At 47.3% G+C, this 24,644-nt stretch overlaps 2 gene segments (V, D, J or C); both read right to left on the bottom strand.

Moving 5' to 3' along the window:
- Nucleotides 1-5,140: 5,140 nt before the first annotated feature.
- Nucleotides 5,141-5,896, bottom strand: LOC128777051 (immunoglobulin lambda variable 5-37-like). The segment is given in 2 exon segments: nucleotides 5,141-5,644; nucleotides 5,766-5,896. Coding segments are annotated over 2 exon segments (420 nt in total).
- A 9,069-nt stretch (nucleotides 5,897-14,965) lies between these two features.
- LOC128777123 (immunoglobulin lambda variable 5-39-like) lies at nucleotides 14,966-24,399 on the bottom strand. The segment is given in 2 exon segments: nucleotides 14,966-15,318; nucleotides 24,336-24,399. Coding segments are annotated over 2 exon segments (399 nt in total).
- Nucleotides 24,400-24,644: the final 245 nt, after the last annotated feature.

Below are 24,644 nucleotides of genomic sequence, written 5' to 3'. Positions count from 1 at the left end.
GTGCTTCAGAGACAATGACCAGAGGAAAAGTCCCAGTGCAGGAACAAAAGTAAACTTTGACCTAAAACACATGCTTGAGTTGTTTTTGCAGGATTGAAACCTTGCCTCACAGGTTAATGAGGGTAAAACAGTCACCAGCAGGACCCCCACTGACACCCCTTCTTTTCACAGGAATGTTCATCTATTTCAGAGGCAAACAGCAGACAGAGCCTGGGAGCCTAGACCAGTTTTATCTCCTGCAACAGCTCCACCAGTGCAGATGGACCAGGGAGTGTCCTCCAGGGACCTCTGCCTCTTTATAATGTTAAGTCTCTGCCCTAGGAGGAGGACAAGCTTCATTGACCTACCACATGATGGGGACACGAGCTCCTGTTCTCCATATTCCTGCACAACCTCAGGCCCACTCTTGCATAAGATGACAAAACTCCCTTTTCTGGGTATCCATCCTAACCCTGAAGAAAAGGAACCCACTCGCCTCCACTCAGGGAGTCACAGCTTTGATAATTCTTGTCCCTGATCCCCTTATCTGTGGCAAATAAAGTTTCCTTTGGGTGACAGCATCTGCTGAAGCCTCTGCCTGTACCTCACCAAGGAGTGAACTCAAAGTAGCTCCAACACTTCTAAGTAATATATTTCATCCCTTAACTTGGAAACCTGTCTTCTTCTCTCTACTCTCTACCTGTGGTTTTAGTGACATTTAAGTCTATTAATAAGAAATTTCAGAGAAATATTAAGTAGCAGTTTTCTTAAAATTATCTTTGTCTGCTCATTTTCACCCTTTATATCAAAGTAAGTTAGAAAAAAATGAAATAATTTTAAAGGTATCTGTTGTTAAGAATCCCTGGTGGCTTCGTGCCCAGGCTCACACCACAAATCATGAGCGTCAGTGGAAAGAGAAGTCAGTTCCCGAAAAGGCTGCGGGTGACAAAAGGGGAAAGCTAGCCGTGGATCTGAACCACCATCACTGGAAAAAGCCCCTGAGAGTGAAGACACAGGACAGCAAGTGGAGAGACCCAAGCCCTGACCCCAGGACGGGCATCCAGGGCGAGCAATAGTGAAACGGGAGGTCTCAGATACAGTGCTGTGGGCAGATGGGTGCGAAAGTTAAGTCAGGAGGGATGCTCTGGAAACATCTCACGAAGGAAAAAGAGGGCGGAGGTGACATGTAGAGTCTGCCGGGCATGAGGGAATGGGAAAAAGAGAAAGGCCACAGAGCCCACCTCCCCACCACAAGGAAAGGAAAAAGGTATGAGACAAAAACTTGAAATATGGACTGTAACACATAATATTATTTTTCATAATAATAAACAACACCGGCTAAATTATTGAACAAAACTGCAGTATGCAGAAATGTAGAAAATAAAAAATGACAATGGGGGACAATAGCCATCGGAAAATAAACTTTTAAAAAAGAATCTGTGATTACACACCATCATGGAAAATAATTATGTTATTTCGACAGTCTCTATTAAAATTGCAGCCATCTAGATAGATCCGCGTGTCCCCTGCACAAGATGAACCCGTCTCTAGAGGAAACGATGAAACATTCCCTGTATTTAAATATGGTGCCTGTGATGTTCCTAGGACAATGCACACGCTGATGCCACTGAAAGGTGCGCTTCCGGGGGCAGGTGGTCTGTGATTCGGCACCTGTGAAATGTGCACAACAGGAAAATCACTGCAGACAGAAAGGAATTTTTGGCTCCAAAGGGCTGATGCAGGGGGGCCATGGACTCATTGCTGGGGGGTCAGGGATTTTTTCTGCAGGTGATGGAAATGTCGTCAGTTTGATCCTGATGATGTTCGCCAAACTCAGGAAACATACTACAGACCACTGAATCATACCATTTAAATGACTGCACTTTATGCCTGTAAATTATCTTAAGAGATTTGTCTTATTTTTAGAAGAAAACAACATGAGGTGAAGCTACTGTCACTGACTCTTCATAGTTGTTCTGTGCTCAGAGAGTCAGACCCCCAGACCCTCCGGGGTGTCCTCGGTCTCCCCGTTTATTTGTCACTGGCAGTGACCATGGGAAACTGGGGCACGTTGCTGTATCATTTGCCCACAGGCTTAGAGCACTGTGTCAGTAATGAGCAGCCTGGTCCTCAGGCCGCAGGCCCGAGATGATCAGAGAGGCCCTGTTCTCGAGAACCCAGCTGGGATCCCGGAGGGCCCGGTACTTCTGAGCATCTGAGTTTTGGGGACACGGTGGGGAATCTGTGGGTACCAGCCCACATAATACGACCCAACATTGTTGCTGATTCCAGTACAGGTGAGGGTGACCTTCTAGCCCACAGACCCTGATGAAGAGGCTTCCTGTGTCAACACAGACAGTGTCCAGGACCCAGCAACACAGCAGTGGAGACACAGGTCAGTGTCAGGTTATTACTCACAGTGTGTTCCCAAAATGGGGGAAACAAGCAACTTAGGGGTCCCCCGAAAGCAATTCTTCCGCTTTCCACAGCCAGTAACCTGAGCAGAGAGCAAGGAAGGTGAGGAGGGGAGGGGTCCAGGCCAGGGTGGAGATACCCCAGGCTGTGGTCCTGAGCCCTCAAGGGAGAGACCTGCACAAAGCCTCTCTTATCCTCTCCCTTCCTGGAAGAGAGAGAGGAAGCCTTCATGCAAATCTCTCCCTCCCCTGGGACTGAATGTGGTGACAGCTGAGTGTGGGGTGGGTGGGCCTAAGGAAACTCCTCTAGGCGCAATTTGGTAGAGGGCACAAGGCAGGGCTCCAGGCCTGGGTGCTCAGCTGGGACCCCTGCCCCCACACACACCCCTCAGGAACAGGCCCACAGCGCCCCCTGCTGTCTCAGTGTCCAGCTGCACCCATGACTGGAAGGGACATCCTGGAGCTGTGAGAGAGTGACCAGGGCAGTAAGGACTTCAGTCTGCCTGGCATACTGTCCACCCCCACACAGGGCCAGATCTTCTCCTCCCTCAGGGCTTCTTCCTGTGCTGCAGGTGCCACCACACCTCAGTCCTTGCTGCAGACACAGGGCCTCCTCAGCATGAATCACCCTGGGCTCCTCCCACTACTTAGAGACTTGTGTTGTTGGGGCCAAGAGTCATCGACAGCTCGGGGATGATGTTTCCGCCCAGTGAGTCAAGATTGGAGAGCATGCACGCCCCTCAACAGCCTTTTTCGGGAGCCCTGAGGGGACAGCCCAGTCTTCTCATCTCACTTCCCATTCTGGCGGGCCAGTCCCCATTACCCTCTGCACTGACCTCGATGAGGTAGATCAATGATGGTGCATGGCTATAGATCACGTGAGTATATTCTATCTCTCTATCATCTATCAAACTTTGAATTTTCTACATTACCTATAATTGGTATGGTATCAGCCCCAAAAGAGACACATATATCAATGCTCCAGATTCAAAAGGCCAGAAATAGGGTGGCTCAGTCGGTTGGGTGTCAGACTCTTGATTTCATTTCAGGTCATGACCTCAACTTCTATAATTGAGCTCTGAGCCGATTTCTGAGCCTGCTTGGGATTCTCTCTCCCTCTCTCTCTGCTCCTTCCTCCCTCTCTCTCTCTTAAAATAAATAAATAAAGCTGAAAGTACCCAAATAATATAAATAAAAAGACCAGAAATAAGTGCAAGTTCCCCTTGACAAGCACAGAGAATGTAGACTGAAAATGAGGCCTTTCCTCAGTCTCTGGAGGAGAGCACACATGGATTTTGCAGGGAATTCAGACAAGAATAAGCATGAATCATATAGCAGATGCCTCATAGGAGTAACTCAGGTCTCACGGATGTTCCCTGACACACTTTGGGAAATAAAAGTGGAGTTTCTGGACCCCCTTCAGTGGGCACGGATCCCCGTGCCATGGGCTGCAGCGTGCACCCACGTGGTCATTCTGGGGTAAGAAGCACAGCCTAACGAACGATCCCACCTGGGTCAGGCCACATCCGCAAAGAGCCCCATGGGAGCTGCTCTGTGCCCTCTGCTGCTTCCTGCATTGGCATGGGCTCCTGGGGCTCTGGCTTCTCTGTACACCCAGCTGACCCATTCCCTTCCTGGGTGCACAGTTACTGTTTGGGATGATAAAAAGCTTTGAGAAATGGAGAGTCGTGATGGTCACCCAACATGGCGAATATATTTCATACCTCTGAATTGCACAAGAAAGTGATGAAAAGAGTAAATTTCCTGTTGTGTGTATTTTCATAATTAAAAATTACTAGATAAAAATCCAACTTATGTTAAGGAAGTTGCACTCACACCAATCTCTTTCCCATCTTTATATGTGTTACCCTATTCTAACTCATCCTCATCACTAAAAATTGACAGGGATTTTATTATCTTTTTCCTGTAGGTTCCACACATAAATGAGATAAAAAAGCATTTGCCTTTCTGTGTAGGCCTTATTTCTCTCAGGGTCATGTCCCACAGGTTCATCCATGTTGTCACAAATGACAAGACTTTCTCCTGGAAAGGCTCAGTGGATCGACTTCCTTTATGCAACATGGTGCCCCGCAGCCCCTCTACTGCATGGATCATGGACAACCCCGATGTGGCAGGAGAGGAGAGGAGGACACAGTCCGTTCTTCTGGGCTCCAGAAACCAGCCACAAGGCTGCCCGTGGGCCCTGATGGTGTCAGCTGTAGGAACCTCACGACTGTGAAATCTCCCAAGCCGACTGAGAATTTTGCTGCAATGGTGGCACTCCCCCCTTTCCCTCACAAGCCCCACGGAGAAATTTGCTGACTTGCACACACAGGTTCTCCCAGGGGCAGTCACCCTCTCCCGACATCACAAATGAGGGGCAGGTACCCAGCCAGTGGGCCAGGCCAGCTCTGTGTCTGTGATTCCGTAGTGTCTCCACGCTGGGACACAGAGCTACTCAGTCAGCCTGAGGACAGGAGCCGGGAGGGAAGGGAGGGCCTCTGCTCTGACTCCTAGAGGAACATAGGCCATGCAGTGGAGGACTGTCTGCCTGGGGGATGGTCTGTAGACTCTGACCAGAAATCTAAGGCAAGTTGATGTACCCTTGTGAAGAAAAAAAAAGCGAAATCCACAGGCTCTAATTTTTACATGTGAATCACAAGGCGAAATTTCTGCATCATTATCACTTTTTTGTTGTCTTTGGTTTGCTTTATTATTGTTATTCTTTGTCTTTCTTTGTTTTCCTATTTTCCAGAGAGTTCACACAGGTTTGATAGGAAACTGGGAAGAAGGGCAGTCAGATCCAGTAGCTACACCCAAGTATAGTAACTGTGCATTCAATTTACATTAGACTTGAGAGACTCAGACTACAGTGGCCTAAGCAGACTGGGTATTTGTCCCACTTCCCCATGTGTCTGTATCACTGTGACTAGCACTACTGGGCCAGATTGCACAGTAATAGTCAGCCTCGTCCTCAGGCTGCAGCCCAGAGATGAGCAGAAGCCCTGCATTGGCCGAGGCATCTTTGGATCCGGAGAAGCGGCTGGGGACCCCAGGTCCCAACTGTGTACTGGAGTCTGAGTAGTAGTACAGGAGATACCGGGGAGGGCTCCCTGCCATCTGCTGGAACCAGTATATGTTATAGCTTCCAACATTGATGTCCCTGCTCAGAGTGCAGGTGAGTCTGGCTGTTGTTCCCAGAGATGCAGAGAGGGAGGCTGGCTGAGTCACGACAGGCTGGGACAGGGAACCTGCAAACACAGACACAGCAGAGGGAAGAGAAGGAACAGCGCACATGGGATTAGGGAGCTGAGCCACAGGGGTTTCACTCTGGCTGCAGGCCCACCCTGGGACACTGGGTCCTGTCCCTACCTGTGCAGTGGCAGAGGAGCACGAGGAGGACGGGGATCCAGGCCATGGTGACACACGCCCTTCCTAGACCACAGAGCCGGGGCTGGGCTGCCCTGGGCCTCTCTTATCCCCAGTCCACAGAGCTCAAAAGGAGGGGCTGCTCATGCAAATGGGACCCACCCCTGCTGCTCGCTCCTGTGCACTTAGAGGCCTGCAGCCCGCTAACAGGAAGACTGTGTGATGCACTAGTTTCCCCCTGGGTGAGCCTGGAAGAAGCAGCTGCTGGGACCACATACAGGCCCAGGTTCAGGGACTCCTCCAGGAACAGCGAAGACACACCTGCCCTGTCCCCACTGGAAACAAGGGGTCCAGTCCTGGGGCTTTCTGTCCTGGAGGGCTACTCAGCAGGGAGCCCCCATCCTGTAGAAAGCCCCAGACCTTGTCACCGTGCCCCCTGCTGGTGTCTGGGTGAACCTCTCCTTTCCCAGTGCAGGCTTCCCTGGTGCCTGTGTTTCCACCACCTGAGAGTGACCCTCCAGGGAAAGAGAAAGGTCTTGCTGTACATCAGGTATCGTCCATGGATGGGGTCTGATGAGAGGGACACATGCAGTCCTAACTCAGTACAACCTGTGAACCACTATGGAGCTGAGGACAAGACACACGGAAGAGGGAATAGAAACCATCTGTCCCAATGGTACAGATCAGACGATGCATGCTGGCTCTGGGTGCTGGATGTGGACAGGAGCTCACCTAAGGGACACACACTCACACAGGAGGACATGTAATGAGGGCATGCCGGGTCCCTCCAGAGCAGGGGAGACAAGACACAGCAAACCCTGATGAGGGTGCTGCAGGTGTGGGGACAGAGCAGGGCTGGGCATGCAGCAGGGACCACTGCAAGGCCATCTTGCGACCTCACCTCCGTGTTCTGGGAGACTTGCAATCCTGTCTGTGCAAATCGTCAAGAGCACCTGCTAGACACAAGGAGAGGGAACCTGCCAGCTGAGGGATTGGGGGAGCACCAGTGCCGTCTGGTGGACACGGGATGCACAGTGACCCAGGGCCTGGAGCTGGGGCCTGGGTCCCTGCCCCTCATCCCCCCTGCTCACTGTTGCAGACTCTTCACAGTGGATTCTGATACTAACACATATGCATGGAAGTTTCACCCATGTGTTTTGTGGCCTGATAACTCATGTCTTTCTCCTGGTCCTATTCCATGTGTGGACATACAGATACTGTTTACCCATTCTAAGGGTGCGTTGATCACTTTCGAGTCTTGGCAATCATAAATAAGACAGCAACAAACATTTAGGTGCATATTCTCGTTTGCACACAAGAACCTCATTTAGAGTCAGCTGTAGGACTCTTCTTTTTGCATTATATCGTTAAGGCTTTGTTTGCCGTAGAAAACACTGCCAAGGAATCTTCCCAAGTGATGGGGCTTTTCGCACTCCCACCAGCAGTGAATGAGCGTTCCTGCTGCCCCACATCCTCGGTAGTATTGGTGCTGTCACTGTATTGAACTTTAGCCATAGTCATGGGAGGCCTCTGGTACATCATTGTTCAATTTGTAGTACCACAATGACATATGAAGTTGGAAATCACTTTGCATGTGTAATAGTCATTTTGTCTATCTTCCTTGTTAAGGGATCTGTTCAGATCTACCCATTGGGGAGGCACTGCCCAGCACCAGGGAATTCAGGAGCTCAGCAAGAGCTCTATGTCAGCAAAAAGGGAGAAAGTGAGTGCGGAGTCTGACACAGGACTCGATCCCAACACCCTGGGATCATGACCTGAGCTGAAATCAAAGAGTTGGACACTCAACCAACTGAGCCACCCAGTTGACCCTCAACAGCTTATTTTTAAGTAACGTCTGTACCTAAAGTGGGGCTTGAACTCACGAACCCAAGGTCAAGAGTTGCATGCTCTAACCACTGAGACAGCCAGGCTCTCCTCCACTGAGTCATTTGTAACTCTGAACAAGCTAGTTTTGCCTTTGAAAATATGAACACAGGACAGACAAAAATCAATCTGAAGACATAACTGAAGGAAGGGATATGGCACTCTCAGATCATCTTATTCCCAGACAACAAATAATATTTTGGAAGATCTGACAACAAAAGTCACTCCTGGAACCTCTTGACAGGGGATGCCACCAGGTCTGGAGAGTGGAGGGAGATTTTCTCTCACTTCCCTATGGATCTAAAGTACTGTGTAAGCATTGGTACTATCTTGGCATATATGACACTAAGAGTCACTTCCTTGCACACTGGATCCCAGAGATGTCAGAACATATGGATTGGTCAAAACATCTTTGGATCCAGAAAACGACAGGGCACTGGGATCTCTGGTGTGGTATTTGACCCTGCCTTGAATCGCAGGAGATACCGCCGAGGGTTCCATGGCTTCTACTGGCACCATTATGCATATTTCTTAAAACAACAATGATGTCACATCTCAGGGTGAAAATGAGTCTATTAGATTCTTCAGAGATGTGGACAAGGAGGGTGTCTGAGCCAGCACGGGCTAGCAGAAAGAACTTGCAAACACAGACACTCATGGGTGATGGGGCAGGGATGGAGGTGAAGCTGCTTGGAGGTCTGATCCAAAGGTGTGGACATAGGCTCAGAGGCTGCTTTGGGTCACCGAGGACCGTCCTTACCTGTGCAGTAAGGAGAGAACACAGGAGAAGAGGTTACACCATGGTGGTCACAGTCCTACTGAGAACCCATGGCTGGAGCTGGGCTGTCCCAGGCATTTCTTATCTCCTTCAGTGGCCTCTGGGAGATGGGGTTGTACTTAGGGTTGCATTTTCTTTCTTGATAGTATCTTTGGGTGTACAAAAATAGTAACTTTTGAGAAGCCCAATTGATGATCACCACCCCCCCCCCTTTTTTTTGGTGTTTCTTATGATATCCTACGTGAAGAATCTCTTCCCAAGCTCAAAAATCATGGGGATTTCCCTCTTGCTTTCTTCTATAATCTTTATAGTTTTAGCTCTAAAATTTAGATCTTTGATCCATTTTACATCCATTTTTGTTTATAGTATGTGGTAAGGGTCTAACTTCATACTTTTGTGTGTGGATATCTAGTTGGTCCAGCACCATTGGTTGGAGTGACCTTTTTTTCAGACTACATTCTCTGAGAACCCTTTTGAAAATCAATTGACCATAGATGAATGATTTCTTTATGGCCTCTGGGATATGTTTAATTTATCTCTATGTCTGTCCATAGGCCGGTACCACATTGGTCTTGACTGTAGCTTCGTAAGTTAGTTTTGTGACTTTTGAAATCTAAAAAAAATTTTTTTTAATGTTTATATATTTTTGAGAGAGAGACAGATGGACACAGAGTGTGAGCTGAGGAGGAGCAGAAAGAGAGGGAGACACAGAATCCGAAGCAGGCTCCAGGCTCCGAGCTTTCAGCACAGAGCCCAATGCGGGGCTCAAACCACCAGCTGTGAGAACATGACCTGAGTAGAAGTTGGACGCCCAACCAACCGAGCCACCCAGGTGCCCCAGTGAGTTTTGAAATCTAGAGTTGTCAGTCCTGAAAATGTGTTCTTCTTCAGGATTTTTTGCATGTTCTGAGTCCCTGCAATTCCACAGAAATTTTAAGATCATCTTTTCTTAGAGTGCAAAATAGACATTTGGACATTTGATAGGGATTGCATGTAATCTACCAATTGCTACGGAGAGTATAGCTTCCTAACAATTGTAGTTCTTTATTTGTTTTGCAAGGTAAATACGATAAAATAATAAAACATTCATACTAACCATGTCTTTATCTACTTTTGTCTTAGTACAGAAAAACTATAAAGATAAATATGGGCCCATTAGTAAACTTGGGTTGTTCTTTATTTAAATATTTTATTATGTTTCTAGAAATTGTGAAATGTACTCATAAAGTTGCTAATATAAAGAATACTGGCATAGCAAACAGTTCACAGTTGCTTCCTATTTAATTTTCACTAGAAAACTGAGGTATCTAGAGTTAGGAATTCTAACAAATATAATTTAGACTACTAACAATAATAAGGAAAACGACTATGTGTTCCAGGAAAGTAAGACATGTGGTTTTGGGGGGAAAAAGTATGAAGAAGGGGAATACATTTTGTGTTGAAGGAGAAGAAAAGTAATTTTGTCCTAACATTGACTTTATGGATACAATGCAGCTTCTTGGAAGTATCAGCCTGCCACCTGCTTACAGAGTTCCCAACAACTCTTCCAGTGCGTCAAGCAGGACATTTTCTGGAAGGTTCAGGAAAGTTGGGATATACTGGGACCCTGAGCACAGAGAAATTACCCACTTCTGTAGGCGTTGCAGGCTAAGTCTGATGGCAGGTTTTTGGCACCAGTTTGGCTGGACTTTTGACCTGCAGGGGCTGCTAAATGTTCACCGTAGAGCTTTCTTATAAAAGTCCCAGCAAAGCAGGTTTTAAAGAGTGTATACGGTCAACAGTTATTTTGCTGTAGTTAGGTAAATAATAATCACACCAAGTTCTTTTTGAAACCACACTTATTTTGCAAACAAATGAATGTCCATTTGGCTGTAAGGAGTAAAAACAAGGGTGGTTGTAGAGGAAAAAAATGTTTTCGATAAACACATGGGTAAATACTTGATTCTAACCCTGTTCATTAAAACCTGGACTAGAACCTGATTTCCATAGCTTCTTACAAAGTCTGGCTATTAGTCTCAAACCTAACATTTTGACTTTTGTCCCACCAACTGAGCTGGACTAACACTGCCCTTTTCCCAGGATTCGTGCAAAGTAAATCTGAACAACTTCAGAGAAAGCTGATGTAACTCCACAGCAGCTCACACAGAGGCAGTCTTCATGTTCTTCCTCTCTTTCCCCTCACCATCTTCAGCCCCTGATTCCTTCCCGTCCTGAGGCCCCTGACCTTCCCCAACCCTCCACCTCTCATCCGGAGCCCCAAACCTGACTATGGCTCAGTCCACTGCCCCTGCCAAGTCACACCTTCTTGCTCCCCTGCTAATCCTTCCTTATCTGTGCACAACTGGGATGTCATTTCTGGGCATCGGGTCTGGGGTTCCCTATCAAACTCTACAGTACTCCAGCTCTAACCTCAAAGACCTCACCCCTCCTCAAGATCCTGGGACACAACCTTCCTTTACAACACGTTTAGGTTCTGTGTCCTCTCTCTTCTCCCAGACACTGTCAACTCCCTGAACATGGGGACCCTTCCTGTCACGTCCACATGGGTTCCACATCCCTAGAGTCATTTGTGGCACACACTAGGTGTTCAGGAAGTGCTATGGATGCACATTATCTGGGCAGCACTGTATCAACACTCAGACACACCTGGACTCTTTGTTCCTGGCTCTGTCCTGACCTGTCACAGACTCTGTCCCCAGGACAGCTGGCCCCTGACACCCAGGAATTTCTCCTCGGAAGGAGAATCTCCTACAATGTATTCCTGCCGAGGACAGGCTTGGGGACCTGAAGTTAACAGAACATGGATGATTTGGTAACCAAAGTTCCTTGAAATTGTTCTCAGACTACAGTTTACACCAAAAGAAGGAAGCAGCTGACTCGGCCAAGAGGGGAGGCTGCAAGAGGACCCCCGTTGCTGGGGAAACAGCAGATTTTTGTCTCACTTCCCCAAAGGACTGGGCATTGCATAAGCAATGAGTTTCTTGTCCCACACTGAGCCGTGATCATCAGCCTCGTCGTCTGCCTGGAGCCCAGTGATGGTCAAGGAGCCTGTGTTGCCAGACCCGGAGCCAGAGAACCGGTCTGGAACCCCCACAGGCCAAGTGTGCTCATGGAGAATGGCTTTAGGGGTCATTCCTGGGAGCTGTTGGTACCAAAACACACAATAACTGGCCCCAATGTTGGCTGGGCTTCCAGTGCAGGAAATGGTGAGTGGCCCAGGGACCTAGACACTGAAGATGGCTGAATCAGCACAGACTGGGCCAAGGACCCTGGAAGAAGAAGAGACAGAGAGGATGAGGCTGGGGTCTAGAGACAAGAGGAGGAAGCAGGGCCCCTTCCCCTGTCTCTGCATCCAGTCACCTGTGCAGCGAGCAAGTAAGATGAGGAGGAGAGAGAACCAGGCCATGATGGAAGTAATCACCTTTCCTGCCCTGTGTGACCCCACAGCTGAGCAGATCTTCCCTAACCCCTCCTTCCCCTCTTCATCCTCTGAGAGAGGGAGGGCCCATCCATGCATGAGACCCCCAGCTCTCTGACCCTTCACAGGCCCCGGTTGGTCCCTCATCCTGAGGAGGTCAGGGGTGGGCAGGGCAGGGGCTGTGTGGGGCCAGGGGGTGGGGAGGTCCCAGATGGGAGCCCTGAGCAGAAGGCAAAGGCAGTGCCAGGTGGCAGATCCCAAGAGTCAATAACCCTGACCCCTCAGAACCAGGCCCTGAGTGACCCCTAGTGTCCAGTCACAGACACACCATTGTGTGACATGGTGACCAGAGCCCATCAGAGAGACAGCTCCAGCCTCCCCACTGCTCCCTTGCTCGTTCATGGGTCAAGACTTAGCTGGTATCTCTGGGATACACTCCTTTGAGATCATGATCAAGTTCAGAACAGTGACAGGTCTCCATGGACAGGTGTTCCCTTCTGTCCAGGAGGCTGGCCGTTCCTCTTATGGGATTCCTCCCTGGTTTCCGGAACTCCCCTTCCACTCGTGTTCACACAGCCCTGAGGACTTGGGGAGCACTCCTTTCCGGGTTGTGTAGAAGCCCTCGTTTGTTCCTAGAAGGGTTAAGCCCTAAAAAACTCAGTCATCTGTCACCATTTCCACCAGCTTAGAAACAGTCCTCCCCACACTGTGGGCACGGATTCCCTCCTATTATCTGTTCTGCAAGCACATAGACCCAACTCTGCAAGAGCCCTGCCAAGTGAGGCTGTGTGTGGCATTGACCTCAGAGCACAAAGGGCAAACCTGCAGGGAGTTGTAGGAGGGAAGGAGTGACAGCTGCAGGTGTTCTGACAGGGATCTCCTTGCAGACTTTATGTGTTAATCACCTATTAGACAACTGTTGCCTTAAAATGAATGTGTGTCATTTTTTCCAAAAACTCAGCTCCGAAAGAGTGATTTAAACTCAGTGACAGTTTCAATGGGAAGGTACAGGTTCAATCGCAAGTGTGTTTCCCCGGGCCCATGTTTATTGCAGACAGAATATGATTTAAAATAGTGGTTGCCAAATGCATGAAAACATAATGGAAAATACGTGACATTTAGTTCTTGGTTGAATAGGGGCTAATACCTTGCTTAAATCACTTGATTCATTTTTGTTATTATTATTATTTTAATAACAATTCTGCATATTAGGGCTGGTCTAACAGGTAAAGTAGGAAAGCCCAACATGGTGCCCTGGGAAACACCATGAGGAGCCTGTTCCATTGAACTTCACACTGATCTCGCTGGTGGAATGAACAAACACAGAGTTTGCTGCATGGAACGATAAGGGGTCAGACTCCTCTCAGGATGGGTAAAGCAATAGTCACTGTGTCTTGTGTTCACCATGTTCAGGATAGAAAAATTGCCCAGTCAGCCACCGCTGATTAGAAGAATGATTCCACTAGCTAAGGCCAATTTGACCCAGAAAATTCTTTCAAAGATCCCATATTGACGCCAGCTGAGGTGGGGATAAGGGGCACTGTGTCTCTGAGGTCACAGGCCCTGTAGCCCTGACTTGAGACAGACATTTCAGCAGAGGCCTATCCTGGCTGGAAGCGTCACTGGAGTGTCTGGGGGTGACAGTCCAGCCCTGAGAGGATGCAGAGTGTGCCTCGGGTCCCTGTGGGCCTTGAGCTCCAAGGGAGCAACACTGAGGCTGCTGTCCCAGAATCAATGCGCTGATCAGCTTCAGGTGCTACCTGGAGCCCAGACATGGTTGGGGCTCAACCGCCCATGGGGACAGAGACTCACCCACGGATTCCTGAGCATCAGCCTCATCCTAGGAGAGCAGGTGTTCAAAGCAAGTCCTGCCCTGCTGATGGGACTCCAGTGACACTCGCTGTTACTGGGTTTCCTGCTCATGGGGATTCTGTTTCCTCGATTGTGACGCTGATGGATGCTGGGTGAGCACAGGTTGACAATGACTCCTGGGGAGACAGAGGAACCTGGAAAGTGTCAAGTCCAGGACACTATACACTAGCTCATGCTGGACAAAGCAGGAAAGAACATCCAATGGGAAGAAGACAGTGTCTTCAACAAATGGTGTGGAGTAAATTGGACAGCAACGTGCAGAAGAGCGACTGCACCACTTTCTTACACCATAATCAAAAATGAACTCAACATGGAAGAAAGACCCACGGGTGAGACAGGGAACCGTCAAAATCCAAGAGAAGCGCGCAGACAGCAAACTTTGACCTCGGCCATAGCAAATTCTTACTGGAACTGCAGGACACAAGGGTGGGCCTCCCCTCAATGAGCCACTGGGCATGAAGTTTTTTTATTTATTATTTTTTAAAAATGTTCGTGTGTTTATTTACTTTTGAGACAGAGAGCAACAGAGCATGAGTGGGGGAGGGGCAGAGAGAGAGGGAAACACAGAATCTGAAGCAGCTTCCAGCCTCTGAGCTGTCAGCACAAAGCCCCATGCAGGGCTCGATCCCACGAACAGGGAGACCATGACCCGAACAGATAGACAATGACTGAGCCACCCAGGCTCCCTGGGATGAAGATTATTTTGAGTTAAAAAGCAGTCAAGGTCCACACACACAGGAAAAGCTCTTCATGTCTCTTCAACTGACTAAAAAATTCAGTGCGAGCACCTGCTCTGGGAAGCCAGCTGGCACCACAGACAACTGCACGAGATATGGACATGGTGGGGGAGATCCTGGGGGGGGAGGGGCAGCCAGCAAGGCCTGTTTGGTCACAGTCCTCTGTGTCCCATCATTTCCCAGGGGCCCTGCACACATTGTTTTCCCAACATCTACTCTATTCTTCTTCAGTCTGTGATGTGCATTTCTTTGCATTGAATACTAGACCCCTACCTCCTTCCATGTAATTCAGAAAAACATAGATCTCATTTTGTCTGCATGTCTTTTGACTTTCTAGGTCTCTGTTGATTCCCATATGTTCTCTATTAAATTTCTTGTGTGTCACTTCAAACTCCTCAAGGACAGGTCTCACCATAGAGGACTCTCCCCTACAGGAGCCTCCACAGAAGCTTCTCAATAAAAGAGGCTCGGAGGCAAGGTCTGTGGACCCAGGGGTTTTGGTCTCACTTCCTTGTTATCTGAGACACTGTGAGTAACCAGAGCTGCTCCCACTGCCATGATATATAGCACAGTAATAGTCAGCTTCGTCCTCAGGCTGCGGCCCAGAGATGAGCAGAAGCCCTGCATTGGCCGAGGCATCTTTGGACCCAGAGAAGCGGCTGGGGACCCCAGGGCCCTGGTGCTTATTTGAGTCTGAGTAGAACCTCAGTAGATACTGGGGAGAGGTCCCTTGTTTCTGCTGGTACCAGTATATGTGGTAGCCGCCAACGTTGTAGCCACTGCTCAGGGTGCAGGTGAGTCTGGCTGTTGTTCCCGGAGATGCAGACAGGGAGGACGGCTGGGTCAGCACAGGCTGGGACAGGGAACCTGCAAACACAGACACTCGTCAGTGATAGAACCTGAAATGCAGGCAAAATGTCCCAGGATGCTGAACATGGCAAGCATCCTTTGAGATCCCCCTGTGTCCCTGAAGCCAGCCCCTACCTGTCCATTGAGACAGAAGCATGAGGAGTAGAAGAGTCCAAGCCATGGTGACATAGACCCTAGTACCCACACTGGGCTGGGCTGCCCCGGGCCTCCTTTTCTCCTCCACCCTCTGCCACAGGAGGAGCTGTCCATGCAAATGAAGTCCATCTAGTGACTGCCCAGCCCCTCCCTGAGCCCTGGTGCTTCAGCCCAGATGAAGGACACACCCTGGGGACGATGGAGGTTGGTTTCACCACTGGGGAGAACCCTGGGAAGAAGCACCTGCATGCACAACGCACAGGTCCCTGCTCGGGGGACCTTGCCACACCAGAAGGGACACACGTGCCGACTTCCCATGAGGGAGCCCCGAGCCCAGTCCCCAGGCCCAGGTTCTGAGCAGTTGTGAAGACAACACAGGGTACTCCCAAAGCGCCCCCTCTTGACTGACAGGCACATACTCACTGTGTCCAACAGCCCTGAGAGCCCAGCTGGCTTCCTCAGCTCCTTTTGTTCACACATCCTTGAGCTGAATCATGGCCAACGTGATCCCATAATACTGCCCTTGATGACTGCAGTGTTTTTCATGCTCAGAAGGAGTCCTGGTCTCTGTGAGTTGCAAACATTACCTCCCGTTAGTGGTAAGTTGTTGACATCTGGCAGAAGATACTGCAGACATCATTTCCCTGCACTGGTGTGCGAGGTAGCATCTGTAAACCTTGGGAATGTTTTTCGGCTCCTATGCATTGTAGCGATGGATGCCAACGAGTGTCCAATAAATTGGGTTTTGTTTTAATCTGCGATTTTTTAGCTCATTTATTGGCTAAGTGATTTATCAAGGAAAGGGAAAACAATGAATTTATCTTTGATGAAGTCCAATGTATCAGTTTTTTTATGGCTTGTGCTAATGGGGTCTTATCTAAACATGTTTATACAAACCTTAGAGCCTGATGACTTTTTCCATTTTTATGTTTACAACTGTATACTTTACAGTATGTCAATAAGCCTTTTAGTGAATTTTTTTATGAGGTCAGAGTTTTCGGTGAGATTCATTTCTCTCGATGGATATCCAGTGGTTCTGTGGACATTTGTTCAAAGGCCATCCTTCCTCCTCTGAAAGCCTTCTGCAACCTTGTCAATAAGGTTTTCTTATCCATAAGTATCCATAAGTATTTCTTATCCATGCTTTTGTGAGTTTGGTTCTGAGTTTTCTGTTCTGTTACATTGGCCACTGTGTCTACCTTCCATCCACACCACTCTGTCTTGTGATAGGAATTGAATTACACTTCTCTACAAGTTGGAAAGAATTGTCATCTCTACTATATTGACTCTTCTAATCCTTTTTTTTTAATTTTTTTTAAACGTTTATTTATTTTTGAGACAGAGAGAGACAGAGCATGAACGGAGAGAGGGAGACACAGCATCTGAAACAGGCTCCAGGCTCTGAGCTGTCAGCACAGAGCCCGACGCGGGGCTTGAACTCACGGACCGAGAGATCATGACCTGAGCCGAAGTCGGCCGCTTTACCGACTGAGCCACCCAGGCACCCCGACTCTTCTAATCCTTAAACACCACATATCCCTCCACGGTTTTGGATCCCCTTTGATCACATTTCCCAGCATTGTCGAGATTTCAGCATCCATGTCCTGTACATGTTTTGTTAAATATTCACCCAAATACTTCATCATGGAGTGGTTTGAAGTGTTATTCTTACATTGTTTTTCACAAGTTTATTGCTCATACAGACGCAACTAAATGATCTTTCTACATTGATCTTGTGCTCTGCTACCTTCCCGAAATTGCTTATTACCCTTTGAATTCATATATTTACATACATATTCATAGGTCCCTTTGTATTTTTCCCATATATCATCCTCTGGCCTGAGAATAGGGACAATTGGCTCTTGTTCTCCTTAGTCTGTATGCCTCTCATTGTTTGACTTGCCTTATGGTTTGGTCAGGCACATCCAGCCCTATGGCTAACAGCAGTGTTGAGACTGGACATGATGACCTTGGTTGCCACCCTGGGGGAAAAGCTTTCAGAGCTTTACTTCAGTGTGTGTTAGCTGTGGTGTTTCATCATTTTCTTTATCAAGCTGAGGATGTGCTCTTCTATTTTCATTCTCTGAGAAATGTTGTCTTTTTCATTCATTCATTCATTCATTCATTCAATCATTCTCATTCTTTGTCATGAATAGGTTTTGCATTGTGTGAAATGCTCTTTCTGTATTGATTGATAAGACCAGGTTTTTTTAAAATAATTTTTAAAATTCAGTGTATTCATTTATTTATTTAGAGAGAGAATGATAGCTTGAGCTGGGGAGGGGGAGAGAGAAGAGGAGAGAAAGGATCTCAAGCAGGTTCCATGTTGTCAGCGTGGAGCCCCATGGAGCATTGACCTCAGGAACCCTGAGATCATGACCTGAGCTGAAATCAAGAGTCCTATGCTTAACTGAGCCAAATTGGTGCCCCAGGGTTTTTTCTTATTTAGCCTGTTAATATTGGAGATTACATTGACTGATTTTTTAATATAAAACTGGCCTTGCATCCCCACAATACACCCCATTTCATCATTGTGTGTATTTCTTGTGATACATGTATATAACTGAATACTGTTTTTTTAATATTTTCTTTGAAATAGTTTTCTTGTTATTTGCGTGACATATTCCATTTTTTGTCTGTTTTGTACTAGGGTGCTATTGACACCAGCTACTGAATGACAATTTTAGAAAGAATGATTTCTGGGGCACCAGGGTGGCACAGCGTACTATTCATGATTTCTGCACACGTTATGGTCTCACGGTTCATGGCATCGAGCCCATCAGAGGGTTCTGTGCTGACAGTGCAGAGTCTGCTTGGGTTTCTCTCTCTCTTTCCCTCTTTCTTTCTTTCTCTCTCTCTCTCTCTGAAAAACAAACAAACTTAAAAGAAAAGAAAGAATTCTTACCTTAACCCAATTCAGCATATTGATCCACAAGCAAGGAATATCTATTCATTCATCCCAGTTTTCTCTAATTTCTCTTACGATGCTTTGTAGTTTTCCATATACAAGGCTTTCAATTTTTCCAAAATACTTCCTTAAGAATTGCATAATCATATCACTATAAATGGAACTGCTTTTATTTTTATATATTGATGGTTTATTGCCTCTATGTAGACTGCCATTTATCTCCTCATTCTGTTTTTGCAACCTGAAGCCCAGAATTGAAGCAATCAGACCCAAACCATCTGCGACTGAGCCCTAGAGCTGATTGGGAATCAACACCTTTTGTTCTCGGACATCTCCACTGAATATTTTTTTTACCTCTGAACAACAAAGTTTGCCTTTGAAAACATGAACACGGTGAGAATGGGTTGTCAGTGTAAAAATATAACTGAAGGAAAGGATATGACAGTGTCACATCATCTGTCTCTGAGACAACGGAGGGTCTGTTGAAGATCTGAGCACAGAAGTTACCCCCTGAGCCACCTGAAAGGTAACGTCACCAGACCCAGAGAGTGAAGGGAGATTTTGTCTCACTTCCCAATGGGACTGATGCACTACATAAGCATTAGCACTATCCTGGCATATGAGACAGTAATAGTCAGCTTCTCCTCATGCTGGAGTCCAGAGATATCAGAAAACCTGAACTGGTCAAAGCATCTTCAGATCTGGAAAATGATAGGAGGCCCAAGATCCCTGGAGTGCATCTGACTCTGATTTGAATCTCAGCAGAAACCAGGAATGGCTCTTTGCCTTCTGCCAGTGCCTATATATGGTGTCACTTCTCAGGGTGCAGATGTGGGTCAGCACAGGCTGGGAGAGGTTTGCTTCTTCCAAACACAGACACTCCTGTGTAATGGGGCAGGGATGGAGGTGAAGCTGCTTGGGGGTCTGATCCAAAGGGGTTGACAGAGGGGCAGGGGACTCCCCAGTTGTCCGAGAACCAGAAGGGAATGTGAGGGGACTACATGCAGCTGTATGTTCTGTCCATTTTCCTCCCGAGGGATGGACCCTGGAGATAGGAAACTACAGCAAGATCACTTCTAGTTTCCTCTGAAATCCTAACGTGGAGATGGAGGTCAGACCTGAAGAGCCAGAGGTAGAGACTGAGCGTCTGAGGGACACGGGAACAGATGGGAAAAGAGGAAGGAGGGTTTGGGGGGTGTTGGCAGGGAGAGTCTGCAGGATCTGGTCCAGATTCACAATAGCTGGTTCAGACAGAGGGCACTTTGACTAAGACTAGGGTTATTGTCCATATATCACCTGTGGGTACATCAGTAGTGACACAAAGCCCTTTAAGGACCACATGGTGACACTGATGTGTAGATGAATGTTTGCTGGGCAGCACGTTCAGGTGCAGACACAGTATTTATTCCTGCGCATCTTCTCCAGACTCCGTGGGGACGTGCGGTTGGCCTCTGTTATGTCAACTGACAGTGTCTTCCCGGGATGCCCAATTTTTTCTCACATTACATTCAAACATGAGCATTTCTATTTTCCCTGTTCAAGGAAAGATCTTTCTGCAGAAGAATCCCATCTGCATGTGTCTCCAGGTAAGTTTCATACTGAAAAGATGCTGGGAATCATGATCTTTGTGCGCAGGTATTTTCTCTCGCTTGCTCACTATCTGAGACGCTGTGAGCAATGAAAGCCGCTCCCACTGCCATGAGCTGTAGCACAGTAATAGTCAGCCTCATCCCCAGGCTGCGACCCAGAGAGGAGCAGAAGCCCTGCTTTGGCCAAGGCATCTTTGGATCCAGTGAAGAGGCTGGGAACCCTGGAGTCTTCTCCTTCAGAGTCTCCCCCTTAAAATTTCTTGCAGGATTTGTTTAGTGGTCACAAATTCCTTTAGTTTCTGTTTCCCTGTTAACTCTTTATCTCTCCTTACATTCTGAATGACAGCCTTCCTGGAGGAAAGATTCTTGGCTACATATTTTTCCCATTCAGCCCATTGAGTATATCCTGACACTCCTTTCTGGCCTTCCAAATTTCTGTGGACAGATCTGCTGCGACCTTGATCTGTCTTCCCTTAGAGGTTAAGGACCTTTTCCCCCATGCTTCTTTCACGACTCTTAGTTTTTCTGTGTATTTTGTGAATTTAGCTATGATATGCCTTGGTAATGGTCATTATTTGTTGAATCTAATTTGTGCTCTCTGTCCTTTTGGATTTTGATGTCTGTACCTTCCCTAGATTAAGGAACTTTTCAGCCATAATTTGCTCACATATATGTTCTCCCCCTTTTTCTCTCTCTTCATCTTCTGGGATACCCATGATATGAACGTATTCCTCTTAGTAAGTCCCTGAGTTCTCTAAATCCTGTATTGTGATCTTTTGCCTTTGTTTTTCTCTTTTTTTCGGCATCATTATTTTCCATAATTTTATCTTCCGTAACACTGATTGTGCTCTGTTTCATTCATCCTCACTGTCATGGCATCCATTCAAGATTGCATCTCAGTTACAGCATTTACATCTTGGGCTTGACTAGATTTTAGTTCTTTTGTCTCTGCATAAAGGGATTCTCAGGGGTCTACTTTTTTTTTCAATCTCAGCTAGAATTCTTATAATCATGGTTTTAAATTCTAATTTAGATATCTTACTTATATCTGTGTTGATTATATCCCTGCACATCATTTCTCCTTTTACATTCTTTTGGGGTGAATTTCTCCATCTTGTCACTTTGGGGAAAAAATAATAATAAATTAAAATTAAAAATTAAAATTAAACAAATGTTTAAAAATAAGCAAAGAAAGGAAGCTGGATGCTAGATGTGTCTTGGTCTGCTTGAGGAGAGATCTTTGATGGAAAAGAGAAAAAAGAGAAAAGAAAAACAGTTTACAAATTTACAATATTTTTTAAAAAATAAAATTATACAAAATGAAGAAAATAAAACAGAGTAAAAAGTTTTGCTCTTTTTTTATCCAAGAAAGAAAAGAAATAAAAACAACAACAAAAACTGGAGCAAACAAAAGAACAAACGAACAAGCAAACAAAATGAAATTGAAAGAAGCTAGATCCAGTTTCTCCTAGAGCTGAAACTTTGTAGCACAATATGGTCCCCAGATTCAGCGCGTGGAAGGGGTTTGCCTTGTTCTGGGGGATGTGCCCAGAGGTTGCAGATGGATAGGGCTCTGTGTAATGGCTCCATTCTCCATTTGGTGGTGCTACTTCGCTCACTGGGGTGGGTAAGTGTGGGTCTGCTACAGGCTAAAATGGCTGCATCCTGCTCTCTAGTCTCCTGAGCAGAAAAATGTCACACCCTCTTGGATGCGCACCCTGTCACCTCTCCTTTGTCTCAGGCTTCTGTGCATTCCCCACCTTTACACTGTCTGTGTTTATTTATTTATTTTGAGAGAGAGAGACAGAGTGTGAGCGGGGGAAGGGCAGAGAGAGAGATGGAGACACAGAATTGGAAGCAGGTACCAGGCTCTCAGCTGTCAGTACAGAGCCCGATATGGGATCGAACCCATGAACCATGAGATCATCACCTGAGCCAACGTGGGAATGCTTAACCAACTGAGCCATCTAGTTCCCCAGAGCTTAGGTCTTCAAAGCATTTAGAGCACTCAGCACTTCAAGAACACACATGTGTTAGTATAAATTGGTCGCGGAATAAATTAGATTGATACTAGGTAATCTGTCAATCTCAGGAAAACTTCCATGAAACAAGGTATACTGTAAAGCACCCCTCAGTTCCCAACCCCGTGCCACATCCCTCCTAGGGATTAGTGTGGCTGCAAGAAACCAAGGCCTAGCCAGAATAAACGAATAATAATAATAATAATTATTATTATTATTATTATAAACAGATGTGGATTTCTCTTTCATCTTGTATGACCTTAATATCTTGGCTTTATGACTAGTGAGCATATTCTGCCTGGTGTTCACAATCTGGAAAATGTACCTGTTTGGGTGCAACTCTTTGGCCAACCAAACAGACTGGAGAACATTCTCCCTCTGTCTGTCTATGCCTCTGTCTCTCTCTTGGTCCAGATGGGCCTGCTGTTGGGGGAGTTAGTCATGAGAGTTTCCAGACCCTAGGAAACATTTGTCACCTCAACCTTCAAGTTTGTTTGTGCTGGAAAGTCTATTCCAGGAGCACCAGCCCAGTGTCCCAGTTTAGTGGGCCTGTGGCACCGTTGTGTCATAACTACCCGTGAGACTGGGGATGCCATTTTCACTACAGCCTCCTTACCACCTGTGCAACAAAGGTTTTTGCTTTCTTAGACTAATTTAGGAGTAAACTTTGGATTGTTGGGCAACCCAATCAGGTGTAGGCCAGCAGCATGGTAGGTGAAAGAATTCACCCAAGCAGAGCAAAGGAGATAGAAGTTTAGGGAATACACTGTAAGGGAGCAGCAGGCAGGACAGCAAAGCAGAGATGGTCTCCCAGGAGGCAGTGGTGGGGGCTGTGGTCAAGAGTGGAAGGTAAGGAGGTGTGAAATATTTGGCTTTTTTTTTTTTTTTTCCTTTTTTGGTACCTGTGTCTGGGTAGGAGTCAGCTAGGGCTTATAGATATTTTGAGGTGACTTGTCTAACGGGCCTGTTTGCATCCAGCCCACTTGTAACTGTGGGACCTTCTACCATACTCAGGTGACCATTGCTCAAGCCTGTCGCCTAAAACTGGCGTCTATGTTCCCGCTTGCTAGATCAACAATGACAAATCATTGCCATTTGGGCAGAGGTCTCATCTTCAGTAGCGGCTCATGTTGAACAGTGGGGGTGTGCTGTCCATACATAAACTTGTCTGTCCGTCTGGGGTTCTGTACAGTTATAGACCAGAGCATGGTATTATACTAACATGCTGACAGGTGATTTGAGTGAAATTCCTTGGTGGCCTGGTCCATGGGATTTAGGAGGAGCGGATCCTCTGGTGCTCCGGGCTAGAATCCTTGTTGAACCATCATTCGTATATGGAATTGTTGCATTCTGGAGGACACAAAGTTCAAAAGTGGATTAAATTGGCGGGGGGAGGGGGCAACAATTAGGCATATGAGTATTGAAGCCAGAGGTCCTAAGAGAGAATGAAGGCAGAGTAGCCATGACCAGGTTTCTTTCCAGGAAAACCATCCTTATGTTGCCCAGTGCCAGGGGGAGGAAGGTCGTTCAATCAAACCGTAGACTTTTTTTTATGTTCCCTGATTGACCCTTTAGCAAGACACAGATACCCTTTGGGCTTCAGCTACGAGATCTAAACTCAGTCATTTCTGCAAACCGAATGTGACTAAAACCTCCAACTGGGTTTGTATAATCATAAAGGGTCTACCTATTGTAGACCCTGGGGCATGTGTACTGGGCTCTATTCCCTCACCAGTGTGCACTCCTAGGATGCCTGTGCTGTCTCAGGCAATAGCACTGTGTCACTCCTTCCTCCTCAAAGACAGGTGTTCCCACAGTGGAGTGTCCCATACACAAGCCTCCACTGAAGCTTCTCAATAAAAGAGATGCAGGGGTTTTTGTCTCACTTCCTGCTTATCTGATTCACTGTGAGTAACGATAGCTGCTCCCACTGCCATGATATATAGCACAGTAATAGTCAGCCTCGTCCTCAGGTTGCAGCCCAGAGATGAGCAGAAACCCTGCATTGGCCGAGGCATCTTTGGACCCAGAGAAGCGGCTGGGGACCCCAGGTCCCAACTGTGTACTGGAGTAGTGGTACAGGAGATACCGGGGAGGGCTCCCTGGATTCTGTTGGTACCAGTATATGTTATAGCTTCCAATATTGATGTCCCTGCTCAGGGTGCAGGTGAGTCTGGCTGTGGCTCCCAGAGATGCAGAGAGGGAGGCTGGCTGAGTCACAACAGGCTGGGACAGGGAACCTGCAAACACAGACACAGCAGATGGAAGAGAAGGGACAGGGTACATGAGATTAGGGAGCTGAGCCACAGGGATTTGACTCTGGCTGTGGGCCCACCCTGGTGCCCTGCATTCTGTCCCTACCTGTGCAGTGATAGAGGAGCACGAGGAGGACGGGGATCCAGGTCATGGTGACACACCCCCTTCTTAGGCCCAGAGCTAGGGTTTGTCTGCCCCGGGCTTCTCTTATCCCCTGTGCACAGGCCTCAGAGAGGAGGAGCTGCTCGTGCAAATGGGACCCACCCCTGCCTCTTCTCCATGTGCACACACAGGGTCTGTGGCCCTTGGACACGGAGACTTCCTGATGCACTGCGTTCCCCCTGGGTGGGCCAGGAGGCAGCAGCTGCGGGGATCACACACAGGCCAAAGTCCAGGGGATTCCACCAGGCCCTG

The sequence above is a fragment of the Panthera pardus genome, unplaced genomic scaffold (assembly GCF_024362965.1).
Source record: "Panthera pardus isolate Hobbes unplaced genomic scaffold, ASM2436296v1 HiC_scaffold_15, whole genome shotgun sequence".
Lineage (NCBI taxonomy): Eukaryota > Metazoa > Chordata > Mammalia > Carnivora > Felidae > Panthera > Panthera pardus.
This window is presented reverse-complemented; position numbering and strand designations above follow the sequence as displayed.